The sequence below is a fragment of the Dermacentor variabilis genome, chromosome 10 (assembly GCF_050947875.1).
Source record: "Dermacentor variabilis isolate Ectoservices chromosome 10, ASM5094787v1, whole genome shotgun sequence".
Taxonomy (NCBI): Eukaryota; Metazoa; Arthropoda; class Arachnida; order Ixodida; family Ixodidae; genus Dermacentor; species Dermacentor variabilis.
Window position 1 is genome coordinate 26,372,737 of NC_134577.1, and position 21,465 is coordinate 26,394,201.

The 21,465-nt window shown below is 44.5% G+C and overlaps 1 protein-coding gene across 7 annotated transcripts in view; it reads right to left on the bottom strand.

Moving 5' to 3' along the window:
* The window catches only part of LOC142560196 (F-BAR domain only protein 2), an 84,838-nt gene that overhangs the window by 32,540 nt on the left and 30,833 nt on the right, over window positions 1–21,465 (bottom strand). For 4 of the 7 annotated variants that reach the window (XM_075672118.1, XM_075672113.1, XM_075672114.1 and 1 more), the window contains exons 5-7: window positions 15,438–15,717; window positions 9,555–9,788; window positions 1,655–1,747 (exon numbers count right to left, since the gene is read on the bottom strand). In XM_075672118.1, coding sequence (XP_075528233.1) covers window positions 1,655–1,747; window positions 9,555–9,788; window positions 15,438–15,717 — 607 coding nt within the window. The remainder of the gene's footprint in view (window positions 1–1,654; window positions 1,748–9,554; window positions 9,789–15,437; window positions 15,718–21,465) is intronic. The other 3 variants (XM_075672116.1, XM_075672115.1, XM_075672119.1) reach the window with 1 other exon arrangement.

A 21,465-nucleotide genomic window follows, 5' to 3' on the forward strand; every position in this document is an offset into this window, starting at 1 on the left:
TCCATACAGTAAAATTATTGCATAATGCACATGCCATATCTTACTATTCAGTTGAAGCATGGCTTACAGTTTTTCAGATGTTCTTACAATTACTGTGTGCAAGTGAACCCATAGAAGACGTTAGTTCACGATAACTTTAAAGTTCATAATTAAGTTAATAAATTGCTTTAATTTTAGTGCTGGCAAAGTTGTTCAGCTCTGACAGTTTGAACTTGTGTGCGAGCTGAAACTATTCCTTTTCCTGAGGAGTCAGAGTGCATCGAATTGTAGTGAATGCAGACATCCTTAGTGGACATCTTTAAAAACCGGCGAACTTCAGATAGCACACAAAATTACTTACTCCAACAGTGTGTTCCGTGAACTTCTGAAGTGACCGGCCTTGCTGGCTAAAGCAGTTAATGGTTCATCGTGCGCTTTGCCAGATAGGCCAGAGAGACCAACATTGCACGTTCCCATTCCAATAAGGCATGCAGAGGAGCTTTTCGGGTTAGTCAAAAGCGTTTGCGTGTTAGGTGAAGGAGGCGAGTGGCGTGGGGTGCTTCCAAAGGACGGAGGGTGCGTGGCAGGGAGCAGATGTCATCGCTCAAAGAAAAAAAAAATGTTTTAATGTTTTGTGAAGAGAGAAGAGACTGATAATGTTGCATCAAGTGACAAAAATGCAGAAACAATCGCAACGTCTCTAGCAGACCTAGCAGGTTTGTACTGCCAACAAGAGCTAATGGGTCATACATCAAACCCGAAATGCAAGAACACTGCTTGCACAGTGGGGACTGTACACTTCCTTACAATTACCCAAAGGCAAAAGTGATGGAGCGGCACTGTAACACGTGAGAATGCCAGGAAATGGGTTTGCAAATCGATGTCGTTCTCAGAAGACTCAGGGCAAGTTGAAGGTGCATCTGGCAACCAATGTTGAGTCTGTCACAATGTTTTAGCCCCCTCTACAAAAACAGCCTGTAAGATGCTGTCTTTGTTTTCTTTTTATCAGCGACAGCTGCTGAGGTACAGCCAACCCTGTTGCAGCGTAGCCAAACAAAATGTGAATAGTAGTACCAATGGGTCACTAAATTTGGAAGGAAGATGAGAGTGTTCATTTTAAACTGGTTTCAATCACGTTTCCATATTCATTTACTTGCTATCTACCCATTCATAGTGGCACATTTTGTACTTTATTGTGTGCATGCCAATCTCCATCCCAATTTGCAGTCGACAGCAGCGAACACCACAGGCAATGTCTGAATAAACATTATGACCTGAGCATACAATGAGCATTAGCTTAACCTGCAAATACAGGCACCCATGAAGAACTACTGCGACTGAATGAGTCTTGCCTACCTGGGAAACAGAATTGCACAAAGGCCAGCTGCCAACACAGTTGACAGGAAGAGCATTGTGAACCTGATGCAGCCAGAGTTTGCTTTGCTTTTCACTTGCACTGACCTTAGCCATCACTGCTACCGCTTTTTTTTCCTGCCCTGCTAAGCCACGCTTACATCAGCTACGTTGCGATAGTTTCTGCGCCTTGCCATACCAGCGGCAACAGTTTCAGTGGTATGTCATCCCTGCCTTCTTAAAGTCTCTTTTCTACAACGCATTGCTACTGCTACCATACGAGGATTAAGAGAATTGGGGGAAGCTAAATTATGGACATTACATTTAGATGATCGCAGCGAGGTTCGGGCAAGTGACTCTCTCTTGGGAGCAGCTGTGGAGTTGGCTTGGCTGCCGTTGGCATCGACTCCTGCGCCTGAGGGGGAAAGAGAGACCACCGGTACACTTTGGTGTCACATTTGGCCGTTTCCTCAACAGTGCCGGCACAAGATGCTCCGTTGCTCCCTTGCGGTTGTTGCTGCTTCTTTTGCGCCGGAGGGCCTGTTCATTGACCAGTATCTCTAATGGCCTCGAAAGCAACACAAATCCGAAATAAGAAGTAAAAGCAGCCCTGCCCACTTCCACTGCTGAGGCTCACCTTGTGTAATGCCTATCGTGCCTGCTTTGACACGCGCGATTTTATTAAGCCTCATACAAACAAATGGCTAAGTGAACGCTCTGTTCACAACATGTACGTAACACCTATCCTTATCAGCAGAGTTGTTGCAATTTGCATTAAAATCATTAGTGAACAGGATTAAGAACTCAAGTTCGAAAGATTTGCACTGTTAACGGGGAAACTGAACATTAACACCAGGCGCATCCTGTGCCTGTGGGTGCTAAGCCTAAAGTGAGGGCAGTGACTAAATTATAAATATTAAATAAGTGGCATCACGTTGAATTAATTTCCACTCGGTGCTCACTGTGCAAAACAAACACTAAGTTAAAGAAAAGACATAGGCAAAAGGGCCTGTAGATGTTTAAGCCCCTCACTCCTAGGAACTCTTTCACAATTTTGCTCTAAAATATGCCTTGTACTAAGCCTAAAGCCACTGCAGTGACTTATCATTTTTAAATCCTGCAACATCATGTAAAATTAACACTTTCTCTGTACTAAGCTACAATACAAAGACTAAGTAGAAGAAGAAACAGAGGCACAAAGGCCTGTAAATGTCTAGGCAGTTCACTCCCAGGAACTTTTTCTTTATACCGTTCTAAAATATGCCTAGTGCCAAGCCTAACGTAATGTGGTGAATTAATTATCCAAATTATTAAGTGTTGCAACATCACATTCAATTAATTTCTTCTCTGCACTCCCTAAGTTGCAAAACATAGACTAATTCAAAGAAAAAAGCACAGGCACAAGGGCCTGTAAAAGTCTGGGCCCACTCACTCAACGGAACTTCTCCCAATCTTGCTCTAAAAAAGTGCCTTCACCACCTGCGGCTTGGCTGAGCGAGAAGCCAAGCCAAAGCCAAAGCCAAAAAATGTAAAACAGGCGGCGCAGCAACCGAAGCTGAAACAATGCAGCCAGCGAGAAGCCAGCCAGGCTTAGCGGCGTGTCTGCGTGTTTGCACGCTGCTCAACAGGGGGGGTTGGGAGAAAAAAATAACGAGCAGTCTGCTGCAAACATGAATGTAAAGGCACACTGAAGTTCTGTTGACATACTAGTGGGCAGAAAACCAGACAACAGGAAGTGAGGCATGAAAAACCAACCAAGCACATCAAAGTAGTGCAACAGAAAGACAGCGGAAACAACGAACATACAAACAGCCCACCCGGGAAAGGAACAAAATAAGGGGAAACAAAACGTAGGAAGAAAGGAAGTAAACACGGTGTTCCTTTTAACACAGCCAGTGAATTTCCATGCATGACAATGGCACAGATGAATGCACACACAAGCACTGAAACAAAACACACCACAAAAATAAACAGGCCTAAAAGACAGAAAAAAAAAAGGAGACAAGCAACAAGTTGTTATGTGGTAAATAACTGAATTAACAATGGTAATGGGCTCTCTGACATGACAGAAATATGACAGTCTAATGTGTATTGCAAGCTCACGCAAACTTTGGCATTTGTGGAGTTAATTTTCTATTGTTTCTGTCTTTTCCTAACTCATTATGCACGGTAAGACATGATTTTTGTAGCGCAAAAATTCAGAAAAGGGAATACCAGTTAAAGGAAAGATCAGACAGAAAGACAGGCACTAAACTTGCAACTGGTTATTCTGTTGCCAACTATCAGAGTGCATGGTTTTAGATTAGTAGCTGAACAGAAACTAAAAATTTTCCAGCATTAGGTTGAATGCACTTTTCACTGCACAAATTGCTCCTTTTATTCGTTAATCTCTGTGCACAAACGACATCTGAAACTGCCTTCCTGCTAAATTGTATTCATTGCAGACTACCCCCTGCTTCAACTGTTTCATACATTTTTACAGAGAAATTTATATTTCATATTTCAGGCATGTCTTAACCTTGTCATTTGTGTGACCAGCTCTGTTTCTACCAAACAATATTCACACTTTTGCTTACAACAGTTCTGTCTGCCATATAAACTTGTATTTCATGCAGTTTTCCTGTAAACGAAAAAAATATATATATATTACACAGAACCCAATATATCCTTATGGTTGGGAAAAAGTTTCAAGGTGCTGCTGAGAAAGTAGCTACATTATACTTCAAGTTCAACATGTTTACTAGCAAGAATTGTCGGCAGAATAAGCTATTAGGGACAAAAGCTTACAGCCCTATGTAACTACAGAAATTATTCAGTGATAAAAAATAAGCAATCTCCTCGTGGCCTATTCATGCTGCAATATCATGCTGGCCATTAAGCATAGCGTCACTGTCCGGAAAACTGCTCACTAAGTTGATCACTAAAGCTGGGCAGACATTAACAACGTACACAATCTATGTCAGGCTCTACAAATACGCAAAACACACAAAAAAGCCCTAGAGCTGAACATACAATTAGCACTTAGCCCTTCAACTCAAGAGAGTTCAGAAACAAAATTGCAAAATCTGCCAATTTTTACTCTTCTACAAGAAGCAGTCTGGGAATGTTGTGTTACTAATAGGATAAAATGTTTATTGAGATACCCTTTGTTACTAGATGCATGCAATACACAGAATGGATGTCTCAAGTGGAGGCCACAAGCAAAGTGCTTCCCCCTCAACCATTATGGCTAATAAACTTTTGAACCAAGCAGTATCAGTACAGGGTACTCGTTACATAACACCTGCACATCTGTCCTTGCTACTCTTAGGAAATAATATATATATATATATATATATATATATATATATATATATATATATATATATATACGGGCACAACAAAGATGGGTACAGGACCATGCAAGAAACAAAAGAGGCAAGTCAAAATGTCAGTAGGAGCATAAACATCTGAGAGCGGTGAAAAGGTGAGATGGTACTGCGTCGTAATGAAAATGATGTGTGTAAAAAAAAAATGAGGACACAGGAAAAAGAAGGCTTCTTCTTTTCATTTTCTTGATTCCTCACATTAGTGTTATGTAGTATGTCCATTATGAATCGTGGAAACTCAGCTGCAATGACAGTGCAGCATGCTACAATGGTAGTGTGGGGGGAAAAAAATTATCCTGCCTCTTTCACACACAAGTTAAATTTGCTTCATTACTGTAATCTCATCAATTTTACCAGCGACAAACAAATATTACATATGCACAATGCAACTACACTGACTTCATGCAGAAAGACAACTGTTCTTTGCGATCTTTTTGCTGGTGATACTGATAAAACAGTAAAAGGTTAAAAGGTGCCAACCTTGAGCAATTTTTTATTGAAGCAGTGGCACCTGAGTGAAATTAGATGAGCAGTGTATACAATGAGCATTTCTTTACAAAATGGAATCAGATTAAGCTTCAGGTTAGATTAACGAGACTGAACGAGGTTCAGCTTCAGCCTCCTACTGCCAAATGTTCTTGTACCGTGACTTGTTTCATCTTACATCTTATTATATCTTAAGCGCTAGTACCAGCAGCACAAAGGCCATAAAAAACTCGCTTCAACTTCACAATGACGTGTAATAATAATAATAAGTGCCAAAATAATCAGCAAGTGCTATAAAACTAAAAAAATCAGTGAGGTAAAGTGACTTCAACTATACTTGGTGGTGGCAGAAAAAAAGTGAAGAGGAAATTTTGAATAACTGATTGGCAAAGAAAAAGAAAAGAATGAACGGGCAGGTTAAGGCAGGGATGTGAGATATGAACGTTCACAGGGCTTGCCACTATGCAAGGGGTATTTTGCAGCAAACATCAACGAATAGAGAAACGCACCTAGTTGCTAAAACAAAAGAGTCAAAACAGCCAAGTCAGGGTGCAAAGTAATAATGACTGAAAAGAAAAAGAAAACAACCAAATGGTCCCTTGAGATAAACTAGGGTTGCCTTGCAAATCGCTCCTTCCAAATTCCTAGATATTAGTCAAGGCTTTTCTTGAACTGCTTGACCAAAATTTCCACCAGTGAAAAAGCAGCAGTAATGTCTTAGTTACGCAGGCACTCTAAGAGTTAAGCTAAGTCTGAGTCATGGTGTATAGTAGCGATTATAGTAGAACCTCGTTGATACGTTCCCATTACGCACCGATTTCCCAGAGCCAACATTCACAATTCAGAACACAAAAAATGGCTGAATTTAGTTATGTTTATTTTTTTACCAGTTCATACATTCCCAGAAAACACGATCTTTCGGCACTAACGTTCACTGCATCACCAGTGATCTTATGATATGTTTTCCAGCCAATAAATCCCATGTAAACAAGAAAATGCGTGAGACATGCACGTTATCAATAGCAGCCACACGCCGTGGCAGCTTCCCCGCAATACTCGCCGACTCATTGCACATGAAAATGCCGGCACAGCATCTGTTTCTCATTCCGGTACCAGCAAATCTCCTCCCGGGTAGTTGCACACCCCATCCACAGCTATCGCCACCAACCCTATTGCAATAAGCATTTTCACCTATCTGTGTCACAGTGCATGGGGTGTAGTGCCGTTGGAAGTGTACTGCATGCTTTTAGTAGGTGATAGCCCAAACACGCCACCATTCACTGATGCAGGCATCGTGATGGGCATCTGGCATCGCCTGCCAGATACGCTTTTGTTAGGATTTCTGATCGCTGTTTGCGCAATAAGGAAACAACACAACTAATCCAGGGTGGTGCTGGTTAGCAAGGTCTCCCATCGCTCAGTAAGGACGGATGAGGGATGGGGTTAAGAGGTGGGGGGGATCGCCTTGACGAAATCGCATACTCCAATGACGTGTTGGAGCGTGCCTAACTGAGTTTTGCAAAAAGTACAATCCTCCTCGTACCTTTCCGGTACACCTTGTTTTGAAGGTAAGGGTGCAGGAAGGATCCTGCCTGTATCTGCCTTTAGATTGCTTGCTGTTCTCTGCTAAGCGATTCGTGAGGATCAGGGTAACGGCGCCTCTCCGTCTTGTAATGATTCGTAATGTCTCTATAACTAATTATGGACTGTGGCTTACCTTCCTCTACCCAGTGTTCCATCTCTCGGGCAAACTGGTGGGCAAGCTCGTTGCCCTCCAGCCCAGAGTGAGCCAGTGTCCATATCAATTCAACTTTTCCTTTCAGGTACGGCTGGGTCCATTCCCACTTAACACATGCCAGCGTTCCCGTACTGCCTCCCACACTCGTACCACTGCTCGTGCCTTCGTCATTGTCGTCGTCGTCGTCATCCACAGCTGGCTCCGATGGCACTCGTCATGCCAATGTTCCCGTACTGCCCCTCCCTCTGCAAATGCGCTGACAATACCGGCCCACTGCCAGTCGGTGCGGTGATTCTGGTCTCGAATTCTTTGCCTCGATATATCGCAGAATGAAAACACAAATGTATACAATGAATGTGTATAATGAATATACAACACGAATGAATGTGAATGTATAAAAATAAATGTGTGCACGCACCTTTCATCACGATGACAACTGATCAAGTCAATAAATGTGTTCGCCCCTTTGTTCAAAATTCTGTGTCACCTCTTTGTCGCGTGCTGCACAGCCTCATTGGTCATCCACCTTCACAGTGTAGAATGGCTCATAATTTTCTAGTTATTTCGGATTGTACGTTACCCCAATCAGTACACTTTCCTATCATATTTTTTTTTGTCAGAACGTATGAATGAGGTTCTACTGCATTCTCACTCTAGCAAAAAACCTAGCCACATCTCTACTGCAATAGCCAATAGCAATGAAGTTGTCCTGCTGTTCCCAGTATCAATAGTTTGTGCACAGTCTGTGCGTGGGGGGTTAGAAGGTTTTTCTCTGAGACATGACAGACACGACAGACACACGGTACGCTTGGCCGCAAAAGTGACAAAGCCAAGTGGGCGGATTATCATGCTCCTTTCAATCAGTTCTGCGACAAAACCGGAGCAGCATTCTGCTTTCTGCCACTGGCATGAGTGTTGCGTGAACAAACACTAGCGTTCCTGTACAGCAGCTGTGTGCATGCCGCACTGTAGTGTACAATAGTCTGAACGGAACAGACGGCAAACTTCGAACTAGAAACACCAACGGTTTTCCTTCCATCTCATCTGATCTCATGCATCGTTAAGGTGCGGCACCTGCAACGTCGCTGACAGCCCTCCTCATCCTGCCAACATTCCGACACGCCTCGTAGCTGCCGAGGTAGTTTCTGTTGTACATAAGCACTTTGCCTCACGTGCTGTGTCGCAAGTCGCCCCCACACATTGTTGGAACATCGTCCAAAAAGCTTCAGCACAACATAGACCCTTACTATCGCCTTCAATGCTTTGCCCTTCAAGTGAAGCTTCCCAATGTTTTTTTTTTTTTTCATGAACCATGGTAAAGTTAGTCCTTGAAAGTTGTTTACCTGCCAGTATCAGAATACCATAGAAATGCCCAACATGCTGAAAAGTAGAGAGAAGGAAGTGTCATGAAGTGAAGAAGAACTTTATGCAAGTTTAAAACTTTTGCAATGAAGTCCATATGGATAACTGCAAAATAGTTTTAGTGGATTTGACAGACCTTCACGATTCAACTGGTATTGAATACAACGGTGTGTGATTGCAAAGGCGATGGCACATGTCAAGCCATTGCAAGTGATAAAAAGTGGGAGCCAATTGATCTCCAACAATATTGTGGCCCGCTCTACTGTATTCATGTGTTCCCTTTGCATGGCAGCAAGCCCCACAGGAGTTCAATTCTCACGTGTGTTGCAGCAGGCGAGACAAAGGAACAGGGATGTTGAAGTAAGTTGAGTGGAAATCAGTGAGGTGGAGGTTTCATGAAAGGAAAATGTGTCATCCGCTTGAAAACAGCTGTATGCTGCTTAAAAACTCAACCCTGTGGATGACGTACCGTATATTTGCGCATATACTCCTGCCATACATGCAACCAACAGCTCAATACCAACCCTTGAAGAAGAAAGGGAGGGGGGAGGGGGCGATAGGAAAGTACAATTGCAAAGCTATCTGTTTGAAGCAATGTTCTATTCTATATAAAAGCAAGCAAGCACACTTGCTGGCACAAAGCAAAGCTGTAGAAACAATTACTTTGTTTTGCATGTTCCATCATCAAAGCTTTCACAACTGATCTCTGTTGAAGCACAATGCAGCTTCACGGCAACGCAAACCTTCCCTTTTGGTGCAGCTTCATGGCAGCAACTCGATCATTGCCGTGAAGCTGCACCGCAAAGCAAAATTCGCTCATCAGGCTCGATACGCAGCATTACTTGGGAAATACTAATTCGTTAAGACAAATCCGCCTCCGACGCGCAAAACGAAAGAAGCATAATTGTTATATCAAATATTCGATATAAGCACATATTTCATTTACTTCAATATATCCGATAACTCGTTAATCTGTGCTCGTTTCTATCAAAGTTCAACCGTATCTAGAATTTTTGGGTGCAGAGTATATGCGCAAAGGTCCGGCATTTTCCTTTCAGTCCCGATGTCAATGAGGTGGGGGAACAGTTAGAACCTACCCGCGGCGGGAGCAGCAGGATGTGCAGCGGTGGTGGTGGTGGTGGTGGCAGTGGCGTTGATGTTGTTGGCGACGGGGGGAGGAGAAGGGGCCGGCGATTTCGTGGCCGACAGGGACGGAGAGAAAAAAAACAGGTCCAGGAGAGACATGGCGCGGTGACGCCGCCCTTTACCTTCTTTCTTTGCCGCAGGCGGCTGCGGACCGTTGGTGGCAGCTGAAGATGGCGCCGGCGCCGCCGCTGCTGCTGCAGCCGGGCAGAAGTCGGCTGGCAGCACAGGCCCGTTCTCGGAGCCAGACCCGGTTGGCGCAGGCGTGGATGTCGTGAAGAATGGTGGTGAGCCCGTGGTACCCGCATTCGTCGGCGTCAACTGCAGACTCGGGTCGGGCTCTTCGAAGGTGATCGCCTCTGCACAACAAGGCAGGGAACAAATCATTCTCGCATGTGCCTCTTTTAATGACAATATAGTCTTAGCACCTTAAACTCTAAACTCCCAGAATCTCATAAAGAACTGCAAAAAATTTCATTTTCCTTTAATCCCTTATGTGTTTACAGGTAGTGTGCTCACTGACAAAAATTACGGGGATGCTTGGAACTTATAAGAATGTGAAGGCGAAGGCCGACTCCTCTTGCACGTGCAGCAGTGGCCTCTCTCGCTGCACAGCCTTCTTTTTTTCGCCTCCAGAAACAGCGTCCAAGATGGCCAGTTTGTCTTCAAGAGTCAATATTTTATGTTTCTTTGTCGAGGCACTCATCCTTGGAATGATACACCGAAATGACTGGATGTGTGGACACAGGAGCTGGCTCGCACATGTACACGGCGTCAAAAACGAAGGAAGAGACAAAGGGAGACCATGAGACATGGAAAGCTACAGTCCTTTTCTTCTCAGCAGTGTCACTTGATGTCAGGTTAACGAAGTGAAGTGCAGAGACTTCTGCAGCTACCAAAGAGAGTGGCGCTGCCGACGCACCACTGGAAATTGTCAAGGGGCTTCAGCCACCGGCAACCCGCAAGCGGCAGCAACAATACTCAGAGCGAGCGGCGGGATATTTGAAGGGAGGAGAAAGGACACGGTCGCGGCGGCAAGAATCGCGTTGCCGGCCAGCTCAAGGGACACAGGGGATGCCTCAACACGCATGCAGACACATACAGACAAGTGTCGTCGCTCGCACTCTCTGCACCGGCAGCACTCTGCGGAAGCTTCGCTGTCACCAGGGCTACTATGTGCGCGTCAAATGCGATAACACCGCTTCACGCTCCGTCGGGGGCAGGGCAACCACAAGAGATGCATGCGGCTGCTGCTCGCACTAAAATAACAAAATTCAGGGTCAAATCACCAGGTGGTCATAGGAGGGAATTCGTTATTTTCAGGGTGTCTCTCGCAGCCACTTTGTTACACAGAGGTCACAAATACATGTGCTTCTATGGAGTGATGGCAGGGAATAGAAAAACTTCGGAGTGTCGAGGAATTCGTTGTATGGAGGTTCGTTATAGGCAGGTGTAACTGTAGTGCATATTGTAAGTTTCCTGTTTATTGTGCTGTATATATTGTACTCATCCGGTATAACTGCTTTGTTCTTCTCAAGTCTGCAAACAGATCTTTATCACACTGGCCTTGCCATATGTTACGGATTACCGTTACGTAAGATAGTGCTTTTTTTGTTCGCCAATGTGGTTGACTGCACACTTAGAAGTATGCTAAAATCTCTATTGCACATTATGTGTATCGAATGCTATTCTAAATGGTTTCATTCATTGCAAATCTGCAAGTTCACACATGTGATGGCATGTTGCAATTCATGTGCACGGAAATGTTTGGCACTCCAGATGAACTGCGCGGCTTTAGCCTATGCCACCATTTTGTTTGTCTGGTGCAGAAGATTGCACCCTGCTTTGTTTTTCTACTGTGCTGTATTTTGCTTATCAACACGTGATGCAGTGAAACATGCATTTTTCATGTTTTCTTCAGCAAGTCTATGATTAAGTTTTGTTTAAATCAATGTTCCTAACGATCATACTCTGGTGAACCTTATTGCCAGGCGTTCATGGCTTTCATATGCCTGCATGTGTATGCAGTAGAACCTCACAATGACGAAATCGGCGGGGAACACGAAAAAAGTCGGTCTTGCGAGAATTTTGTTGTTGTGAAATGAGACCGCACAGATAGGTAATGCCTTGCAGAACTAAACTTTACTGTCAAAAATCCGTTAGCCTACTTTGGCAAGCTCTGCTGGAAGATATAGAACTGCACTGCCGACAGTACAAAGTGCGCAACATGCGTCGATCAGCAGTGGTAGTGCTGCTGTGGAGCAGTATTCTCGGTCATTCGCCTTCGGAGATGCGATCACTTTTGCGAGACTTTGCGTTAACTTGGCACAGGACGCAGAGCAACAGCGCTCCACGCATGCAGCAGCATTTCCCCAGCGCACGCTGTCGCCCGTAGGTGCCAATGCGTGCGGTGCTGAGCGCAGAAGTGATTGTATCTCGTATACCGCAAGCCAATCGATCGAGATTACATCCGCTTCGCGCAAATCTACGTCCGGCGCCGAATCCGCATGTGATGCCTGTCGGGTGGCTCCCAAAACCAGCGTTCTCAAAGAAAGGGATGCGTATTCAGGGACAATTGCTCAATCGCGGACCAATGCGTGGCACTCCATGAAGCAGCCACCATCTCAAGCGCCATAAACGATTCCACGTAGCTGGGACATGGATTTTCTTGTTTTTGCTGCAGTTTTCTCACCGAAACGCAGACCACACTCTGCACAAGGTGCGCGAAAACTGTCATCACATGTCCGTAGCAACATGCGTTCAGCTTCAAACAGACGATCAACAAACAAGATGGCGGCCATGACGTGTTTCCGGCATACATGGCCGCTTCTGGCGCTTGGTTGTTTTTGTAAACAAAAAAAGGCGGCACCTACACCACTGTAAATTGGTGGTATTTTGCGAAATTTTAGTGCAATGCAATCGCATTTGCGTACAATTTGGAGCCTGCTAGCTATGCGCGGGTAGGTAATATTGTCGCGAAATAAGTTTGCACGTGATGACACGGGACCGGGCCATCACGTGCTCAGCCCCGGGTGCGGGAGTGGGAAATTCATTCGAGCCAGGCGGTGGAACTGTGTAAACTCGTTGAACGTCGTGATGCAGTCCTTGGCACTACACCACGTTGGACGGTCGGTTGCAGCAGCGCGGCTGGTTAGCGCTCGCGCCACTGCGTGTGCCGTCTCGTTGTGGTTCAACAAGCCTTAGAGATCGTAGCAGCCTCCAAGCAGAAATGCAGCGGGCGCTTGGAAGGGTGAAGCCACATCAACATCAGCATCATTTCGGCGCCGTGCCAGAGTCGGAGCATTGTCACCCGTGTGGTGGTGTCGTTCAAGCTACGACAAAAACCAGGTGCTCAGCATAGCAGAAAAATTGATGAATCATGCGAGAGGGATCTACCGTTAACTACGGTATGTGGCATTTGGAACGCGAAGGAGACGTTGGTCAGCAATGCGGCTGCAACAGTGAAAATACGTCAGCTACGAGGTACGACTTTTCGAGGTTCGACTGCTCACCATCGTTGCCTCTGTTAATGCCAAAGTGTCGCCTAACGACAGTGATGAGGAGGACACGAAAACCGACAGCACGGGCGATTCAGGCCCGACAGTGGCAGATGCTGCGCATTACGCCAGCCTCATGTGGGTGTTTGCAGAGTAGAGGGGACTGGCGGAAAAGCTGGCTCGTAGCTTGAGCGAGTTTGAGGCTGCTGTCATCACTGCTAGCTCGCCGCGCCATCAAATGAACATAGCATACTTTTGTCGCACGAAGTGAATAAATACTGAGTGTTCTCTGCCCTTTCATTGCACTCTTTCGTAATTCCGTTCTTGAAAGGTAAGTGGACAATCTTACACTATTTTGGTTAAGCAGTACTACTGTCTAGTACATACTTTTTCCAAGCTCCGGCCAACTGTGGTTTAACGAGGTTTTACTGTATAAAATGCTTGGCGTAGGGCTACAGAATAGGCACCAAAAATCCTATATTTTGTTAAAGAAGTCCTCAGTGTCGACGAGGCAGTTTTTTGTTTTTAATTTTTTACAGTCGTACATTTTGCTAAAAATTTCAATTTCGATTTCACAGGCCTTTCGGTACGTCCCTAAAGTACTATATGTAGCCCATTTTTTACAAGTTTACAGAGAAGTGATGCATTCGTGGTTTGTCTTCTGTAAGTGCGCAAGCCTTGACGCTTTGCAAAAACTACGCCTGCCCTAAATTGCCGGTATCAAAACGGGAGCACATTTACTATTCGTTCATACTTGTTCTGCTTAGTTGCCTGCAAGAAAACATGACTTGAAAGCTGTGTTTAACCTTTTACGATAATACAGCTGCCAATACATGCGTTATAGACCCAGAATATGTTAAAAATGCACTTGAAAAAACAATTAAGTACTTTTAGCTCCTTTCTGGATTTTTTAGCTACTTCTACCTACTTTTACATCGCCATCTAGCTACTTTTGCTTGTTGACATTGAGCAACAATGAGTACATGTCCTTAGGTTAGTCCACCGTCTGTCTTCCCATCTTCTGGGTTTGCTCCATCAGCGTGGAAGTGCCGACTGCCAAGACAAGCTGACTACATCACGGTGCCGCAATTAAAGGAAAGTGATCTCGTGTGCAGAGACGGACGAAAATCTGGCCGCATTATGGGCCTTCGAAGTTCCCGAAACTAGCTTGCAGGATTGCAGGACTGGCGCAAACAGAAGGAGAGGCGTTCCACTCCGGCAGCTGCTGCATACGGTGCGGCCACACGGGCGCTATGTTGAAAACGATCTGCGATGGGGACAGAGTCTACGCGTCTAGGCGCACCGCGCTGTTTTCTTGTCACTTGGTTCCCGGTGAAGTGAGCGGCAACACGAAGGTTCCTGCTACCGCACTTCCTCACTCCAATGTTTTGACGAGTATCCACGGTCATCGATGGCGCGCATGACACCATGCTTCTTAACTTACGAAGTGAATGTTTACAAGTTTATGCAGCCAATAATTTATTTTATATTATTTCATATTGCTGTCCACTAATTTACCATCGCAATCGATGCTTTGCTTTCCGGGTGAACCTGCGACTTTCTTTATTCATTGCAACTTCAGTTCATTGGGAGTAAATCTGTTCTTACAAATCAGAGAAAGTTGTATTTCTGTATGAAATCATAAGGTGCGCGGTACTGTAAAGGACTTTTCTTTTTTCTAGCTCACAGCAAATGGCTGTGCATATTACAAACGAAAGCACCTGCCCTCCCCCCCCCCCCCCCCTCATTTATCGTCTAGGAAAACAGGTGCACGTAACAATCGAGGGAGCGTTATAATTGTGTAAATATGGTAAACAGAGGCAAACACAAAGAACTGTGTTTGCTTTTGCATAGCCATCAATATATTCTATTTGTTCCATATATTTGTATTGAGCCGAATATTCTAAAATTCTCTAATACCAAGTTTTTAATCAAATACAAATATTAAAAATATTCAAATATTCGCAAACCCCTAGTTATGAACTGCTAGCTGCCCTAGCAGCCTTCCATGTGAAGAAAAAAGAAAACTAAGTGTTGAATGAAATGACGAACCAGATTCCCCACTCCACCTCATTTTATGGCCATCGAAATTCAGGACCACATTTCGTAACGATTTATTTTCGAATCCAGATTTTATGGCATTATGGAGTCGCAAACTTGAATTATGGGGTTCTATTTGTGCATGACTATGAAGTCACAGGAGGTGTTTTGCACGTGCAACACAGGAGAAATCAAAGTGGGAGAGGCCTCCATCCTGACATTTACGTAGTAAATAGGTTCATGACGGTGATGAATTCACATGACTACAGCTTGATGCCCAATTCTGTAATGCATACATTCAAGCATTGGAACAAGCTCTTCGGACAATTTTAAGCAAGAATACGAGGTGTCGCTCGTCGCAACAGTTCGGTGCAGATAATGGCAGCACCCAGGAGCCGTCACTGAAAAGCTACTAGTGACCAATCCAGTGACTGACTCACAAGGGAAAACAGAGCCACAACAGTCCCTCACCTGGCTTCTCGGAGCCCGTCTGACGGGCAGCTGCAAATTGACGCAGCAGCGCATCGACATCCAGGGCATCGCACTGCTGCCGGAACTCGGCATGCACCTGCCCCACGAGGGCATGGCTGCTGTCGAGTACACGCGCATACCCCGCCAGGAACTCCTTCATATGCTGCAGGTGGCCCACTTCAAGTTCCTGGAACCGCTGACAGGAGCCAGCCATGCGCCGCTCAAAGTCTGCCCGCACCGCACCGTGCCGCTCCACCAATTGCCGGTACTCCTCGCATGCCTACGGACACACAATGTGGCAAACGAGTTGAGCAGGAGGCATAAAAAAAGAAAATAATAAACAAGCACAAAGGTGATGAAGTGTCCTGTTTTCATGATTTTACCAGAAGAGCATGTCAATCAATGAATAAAGGTTCAACCGCAGGCATGCGATCTTCGAGCGACGAGTTTGGCCGTTGCAGAGGGCAATCTGTCGCTTTCACTTACTGCAGTGCCAATTTTTGGCCACCCAGAAAATTTATCTTGTCATCCGAAAGCCTGTGGCATAGCTTCCACCAGTTACCGTGACTGCATAGCAATGTGAAAGCCTCAAGGCTGCGTGCGTTGATCTGAATTTGTCCTTACTACTTTGCTTTCTGTCATGACAACAAAACACAAATGGCACAAGTGGCTTCGCTTAGTCTTGTCTCTGACTAAGGACAAAGTATTAGCAATCTGTATTAGCAACACTGAGTATTACAGAGGACAAAGTATTAGGAATCTTTTGTCAATATTATGGAGATCAGCAGTTTGTTTTGAAACCGTTAGGCTTAAGGTGCTGCTGAGCTACGTATGTGTCTTGATTTCTACACATCAGATGGCACCACCGCATTCAATGCTGGCAATGCGGAACACTTTTTCACAGAGTACAAGCATGGTATTAAAGCTAGATTTAGTATGCTCTAGTTAAATGGACACTAAGGCGAAACAATAAACCAGTTTAGACTAATAAAGCATTGTTTGAGAACCCTGCAGGAAGTCATTTCAAAAAAATAGCTTGATTATTAGATGAGAAAATGAAGGTCCAAGTATCAGTATTTGAATTTCACGCCGAAACCCCAGCGCCAGTACGTCAGCGTGATGTCAGGGATTCCAAAGTATGCTTTCGCATTTGGGCCGCGTTGCCTGAGTAAAGGTTCCCGAAACTTGCCATGTTTATTATTTGGTTCCTTTAGAACACAATGTAGTCAACCTGTACTGCTATATATAATTAGTAGGCCCTAGAAGATGCCACCAAAATCCAAGATGTCACAGACACTAGGTGCGGGAACTTAAGTAGGCGGCGCCACCCCTATTTCGTTCTTGTGCTTTTTCTGGCTTACCAAACGTCTGATCCTTGTAAGAGTGGTGTTTTTGGTGTTGTAGAACGGTAATTTACTGATGCAGAAGAAATCATTTTTCACTGCAGCGTCCCTTTAAAGTGTTGACATCACGGCACATTTGCAACTCTTTATGGGCATGTGATCATATCTAATTGGATAATGGTGTAAGTTTTTTCCTAATTTCTTATCGCAATGTTGTATCCATGTGGTTGCCCCCACGCAGAAACACGAAAGCACGACAGGGTCCATGCAGTGTGTCACTTCAATATCGCATGCACATGGTTACACCTTGAGGTGACGCCATGGACCACTCAGTGTTTATGCAGTCTTGGCTGTTGGTAAGGCAGGTAGGTGTTTGACGCAAGGCCCAAGCTCCCTTCAACAGGATCATTATGTGTGGCTCATATACGAGACCATCAACAGGAAGTAGTATGTGTTCCTTAGTTATACAAGCATGCACGCAGCGTGCACCGAAAAGGAAAGAAAAACCACCTGCGTTTTAGTAAAGCTAGCGAAAAGGAAGGTGGGCAGATGAAAAAAACTAAGTGTTGAGGGGACGATTAAAGCGAACGAAAGAGCAGGGGTCCATCTAATTTTACTCCCAAGGCCTGCCAGTAAACTTAAGCATCTCGGAGCTTGTACTGTAACCAGAGACAGTGCATGCGCATGCGTAAATTAAGGAACACGTGCTATTGGCAACTCCAGAATCCGTTACCTGTGCTGGCAACACTGTCCACATAAACAAGGATGGCTACAACATCCAGGTTCACGGCAGCTCTCTTGGTGCTGTATTCACGTCTCTCGTTTATGACGCCAAATCAAGATGTTTTGCCGAAGCCGAACAGGTCCTTGCTGCGGATCACCGTATTTATATCACTCTCAAGAATTTCGGCAATGAAACTGCAGAAATAGTTCCGCTGTGCGTGCAAGCGTCCGGCCTGCCCAATGAGCTTCATCAGATTTTTTTAAAGAGAAAGAGCCTTTCAAGCAAGCCGGAGGGGTAAGTGTTTTTGTGTAGCGAGCCTCCCTGAAAGGTGCAAGTACTTGTTGGCGCAGTTGCTCCACTGGTGCAGGTACGATACTTGATTGTTTCCAACCTTCATAGGCAACTCTGCACTGCGACTCGTCTTGTAGTATACCACATATAGCATCTCACAATATATAGACAGTGACGTCTGCAGTGCTTTCACAAGCTAAATACTGTTGTTCTGCATTGGTAGAATGATGCTAAAAACTGTCATGTTACCTCGTCAACGTGTCTTGGTTTAATAACAAATGATTAGGTTCTGATTAGAAGTCGGGATGCACAATTTATAGTTAGCTGATACATGTGATAATGTCTTGGACAATGTTCGTGCTGGCAGAACGCAGTGTTTGAGGTAGGGCCCAGGCTGGGGAACACAGCAGACACCTGCCACCCGTAGGAATTCTCAAACCCCTGTGAAATGTTAGAAGTCAATAACAACCAATCGGACCAAATCATGTTTCTTTCAAAAGGTTTCCCAAATTTACTGGTAGTTTCTTTCGAGCAAAGTAATTTGTATTAGTGAAATTAAGTGTATGACTTGTAAACGAATTAAACCAGCTGTCATGTCATTTATAGCTGCATGCACAGATTCGGAAAGTAAAATATAGCTGCCCTATGCACAGGTTCCAAAGCGGGAATGAGTGCTGTTTGCATTTCCTTCTAAATTTCTTGCAAGCAAATAAACGGACAACCCATCCCATTGAATGAGAAAACAGCACCTTCTGCTTGCTCCTAAACTTAAGCATGCTATGAAAATGATATGTCACCTCGCGGCATAACATGTGTGATGATCAACTTCAGGCCTTGTAGCTTAGTTATCCTTCCTGCTGCTTAACACTTTCCTATCTGCAGATAAATTGGCATTTTTTGAGTAGTCTAGTCAATGATTTTTTTAACTACAGCAAATACTTGATATTAGAATGTATGGTATCAATTTGCAGAAGAAGGAGCGTGCTTTTTAATGGTATAATATTCAAGCGAACATTTATTAACAATTATTTGTAAAAAAAATTTCATAATTTCTTTTTTACGAAAATAAGAGAGCTCCATAAGGAACACTGATGCTACTTTGCACTAAGAGAACATAAACAAAAATTTGGAATACACAGTTTGAACAAAAAAGGCTATATATACAACATTCCTGCAAATATAAGCTTTCTATCTGTAGAAGTTCTTCATATACAAAGGAAAATGTTAGCCCTAGTGGCTATTGTGATTGTGCGGCTTCTCTTATGAAATGCCGCGCAGCACTGCAGAGCGCAATTGCGCAACGCCAAAGTCCGCTCCCAGCCGCCTTCTTGTGCAGAACTACACTCTTTGCACTGCCACCAGCAAGCGGTCCTGCTCAAACGATATTGACACCCTGCAGATGACAACTGTGACCTTTAGAACACACCAGTTATCTTTAGGTCTGAACGTCGCAGTGATGAAACGGTTTGGAGCAGAAAACGAAACCTGCCGGCAGATACCTGTTGGCACTCCGGGGCTGTTTGACGCACTTTTGCCGTCCATGCTGGAGTCCAATGAATGAAAATAATCTTCCAAGACCGTGCTGCTATCACCATAAAAAAATTCTGACACAGACTCATCGGGATCTGTCAAAATTCACCGTTTTGTAAGGGCACCTCCACGTGACGTCGACACCATGTCGGAAGCTACGAAAGCTTGTTACGCCCAACTATAAAAAGCGCTTTAAAGATCCCCCCGCAGTGAAAAAAAGAAACACAAAAGCGAAACTAGAGCAATAGTTCCTCTTTTATGTGCTAGATGATGCTAGCTGTCCAAAAGCGCCCCGAGCACAGCAAAGCTTGAAGTGACACCATTGATGCGTATAGGCACACACAGGAAAGTGTTAAAGCATTAGTAACACTAATGTTGGGACAGAAAACTATGAACAAACGAAACCAAATGAAGTTTAACCATACATCACTTTAATTTATTAAAACACCTACCTATAAACTAAGTACACACCACGATTTGAATGCTAGCAAGATATTTAAAATAAACAAAAATAAAGTGCTGATCTATACTCCAGTAAGAAAAAAGTCGCCCCAAGTAAAGTGTGTTGAACAAACCAGCATACTGAGCAATCCACTTATAATGATATCATGAACGAAAAATCTAATCATTATAATCTATCATTGCTATATCTGGACTGCCGTAACACACACAAAAAGAAAAAGAAAAAAAAGAGAGAACTACGAAATACCTCTGTAGTTCCGTAACTAAATTTGCCTCTCGTGCTAACAATAGACGTAGAAAGTAGGCAGGGAAAAATAAAACATTTATACCTCTAAACAGCATGTCAAGCATTAGGAGCGTTGAAACAGTCAGAAATCTGCACTTGCTTTCGCGAAAGTTTCAGGTTCACCAGCACGGTGTGCATCGCGTCCAGCTGCCGTGCCAAAACTGCCGGCAATTATTTAGCTTGCATGAAATCAATAAGAGACTCAGTCGGAGTTGGTGTCAAAAATGGGCCGTTGTCAATCTCGTCGTCAATGCCGCTGCTGTCATCACCTCCACTGCACAATGCCGCTGTCTGTCGCAACAGCAATCGCCTCGTCGGATCTCTCTTCGCAGAACAAGGCAGCACCACCTCTTTCATCGTCAGTGGCAACGTGCTCCCAGAGCTCAGTAATGTCAGCGAATTCCACCATGTTGGTTTCACTATCATGGGAGGTTTTGTTCTAGCGCACAAAGCCCACATATTCAGTTGTTCGGCATGGCCCCTGGTTGCAGCCGTTATGATCACGGCACCCCTATGCGAGCTCATACTTCTTTGAGTCTTGCAAAATTTGCAGCTTTGTCTCACGCAGCACAGCCTTGCGCTTGTCGGCACCATCTTCTACTAACTGGGCTGTCCACTGCATCGGGTTGCATCTGCAGCGCATTTCCACGCTCGCTGAGAGAGCGTGGAAATTCCGCTTTGCCGTTCACTTCTTTTTTTTTTAAACTCTCTCTTCTTCGGGTGCATGGACCACAATCGTGAGCAATGCGGATGCAAAGCAGCTGGTGCCATTTCCGTGGCTTTCGCAATTGGTGCACAAGCGAGACGTGCTGCACGGTAATTGCGGCATATGCGAACTCATGTAGGCAAACTTTTCGCCCTGTCTCAGCCTCGTTCGTTTCAGGAGAACTTAGCAAAGCAAATGCGACAATTATTCTGCATAGAAAATGCCACCCAGAAGGCAAAATTTCGATCGTTATATCAGATACGCGGTGAATAAAATATAGTTATATATCGTTTTCCTTTTCATAGCCATAATGCATAAGTTGATACTGTTAAGTCGACTCATTGTTATAACCGATATATCGTTAAGTGGTATCAATTATAAGTGGACTACGCTGTAGTGTCAGTCGCAATTTCCCAATGTGGAAGTTTCTCATACAAGTCACTCTTTGACGCGCATTGCCTGCTTCTTTTGGAGAAAGATGAAATCGTACATTGCTGCCTTTCCACTACGATGACATGTATAATGGCACACAACAAAAGTCTTTCAACATCCTTTTTTTTTTTCATCTTCCAACTTATGCCTGGCATCACAACGATTTGAGAAGTACAAGGCATTCAGCGCATGCGTGATAGAATTCACTCCTTTGCTTTAAGCCTGAATCTGGATAGGCTGTTTCTCGATGTGGC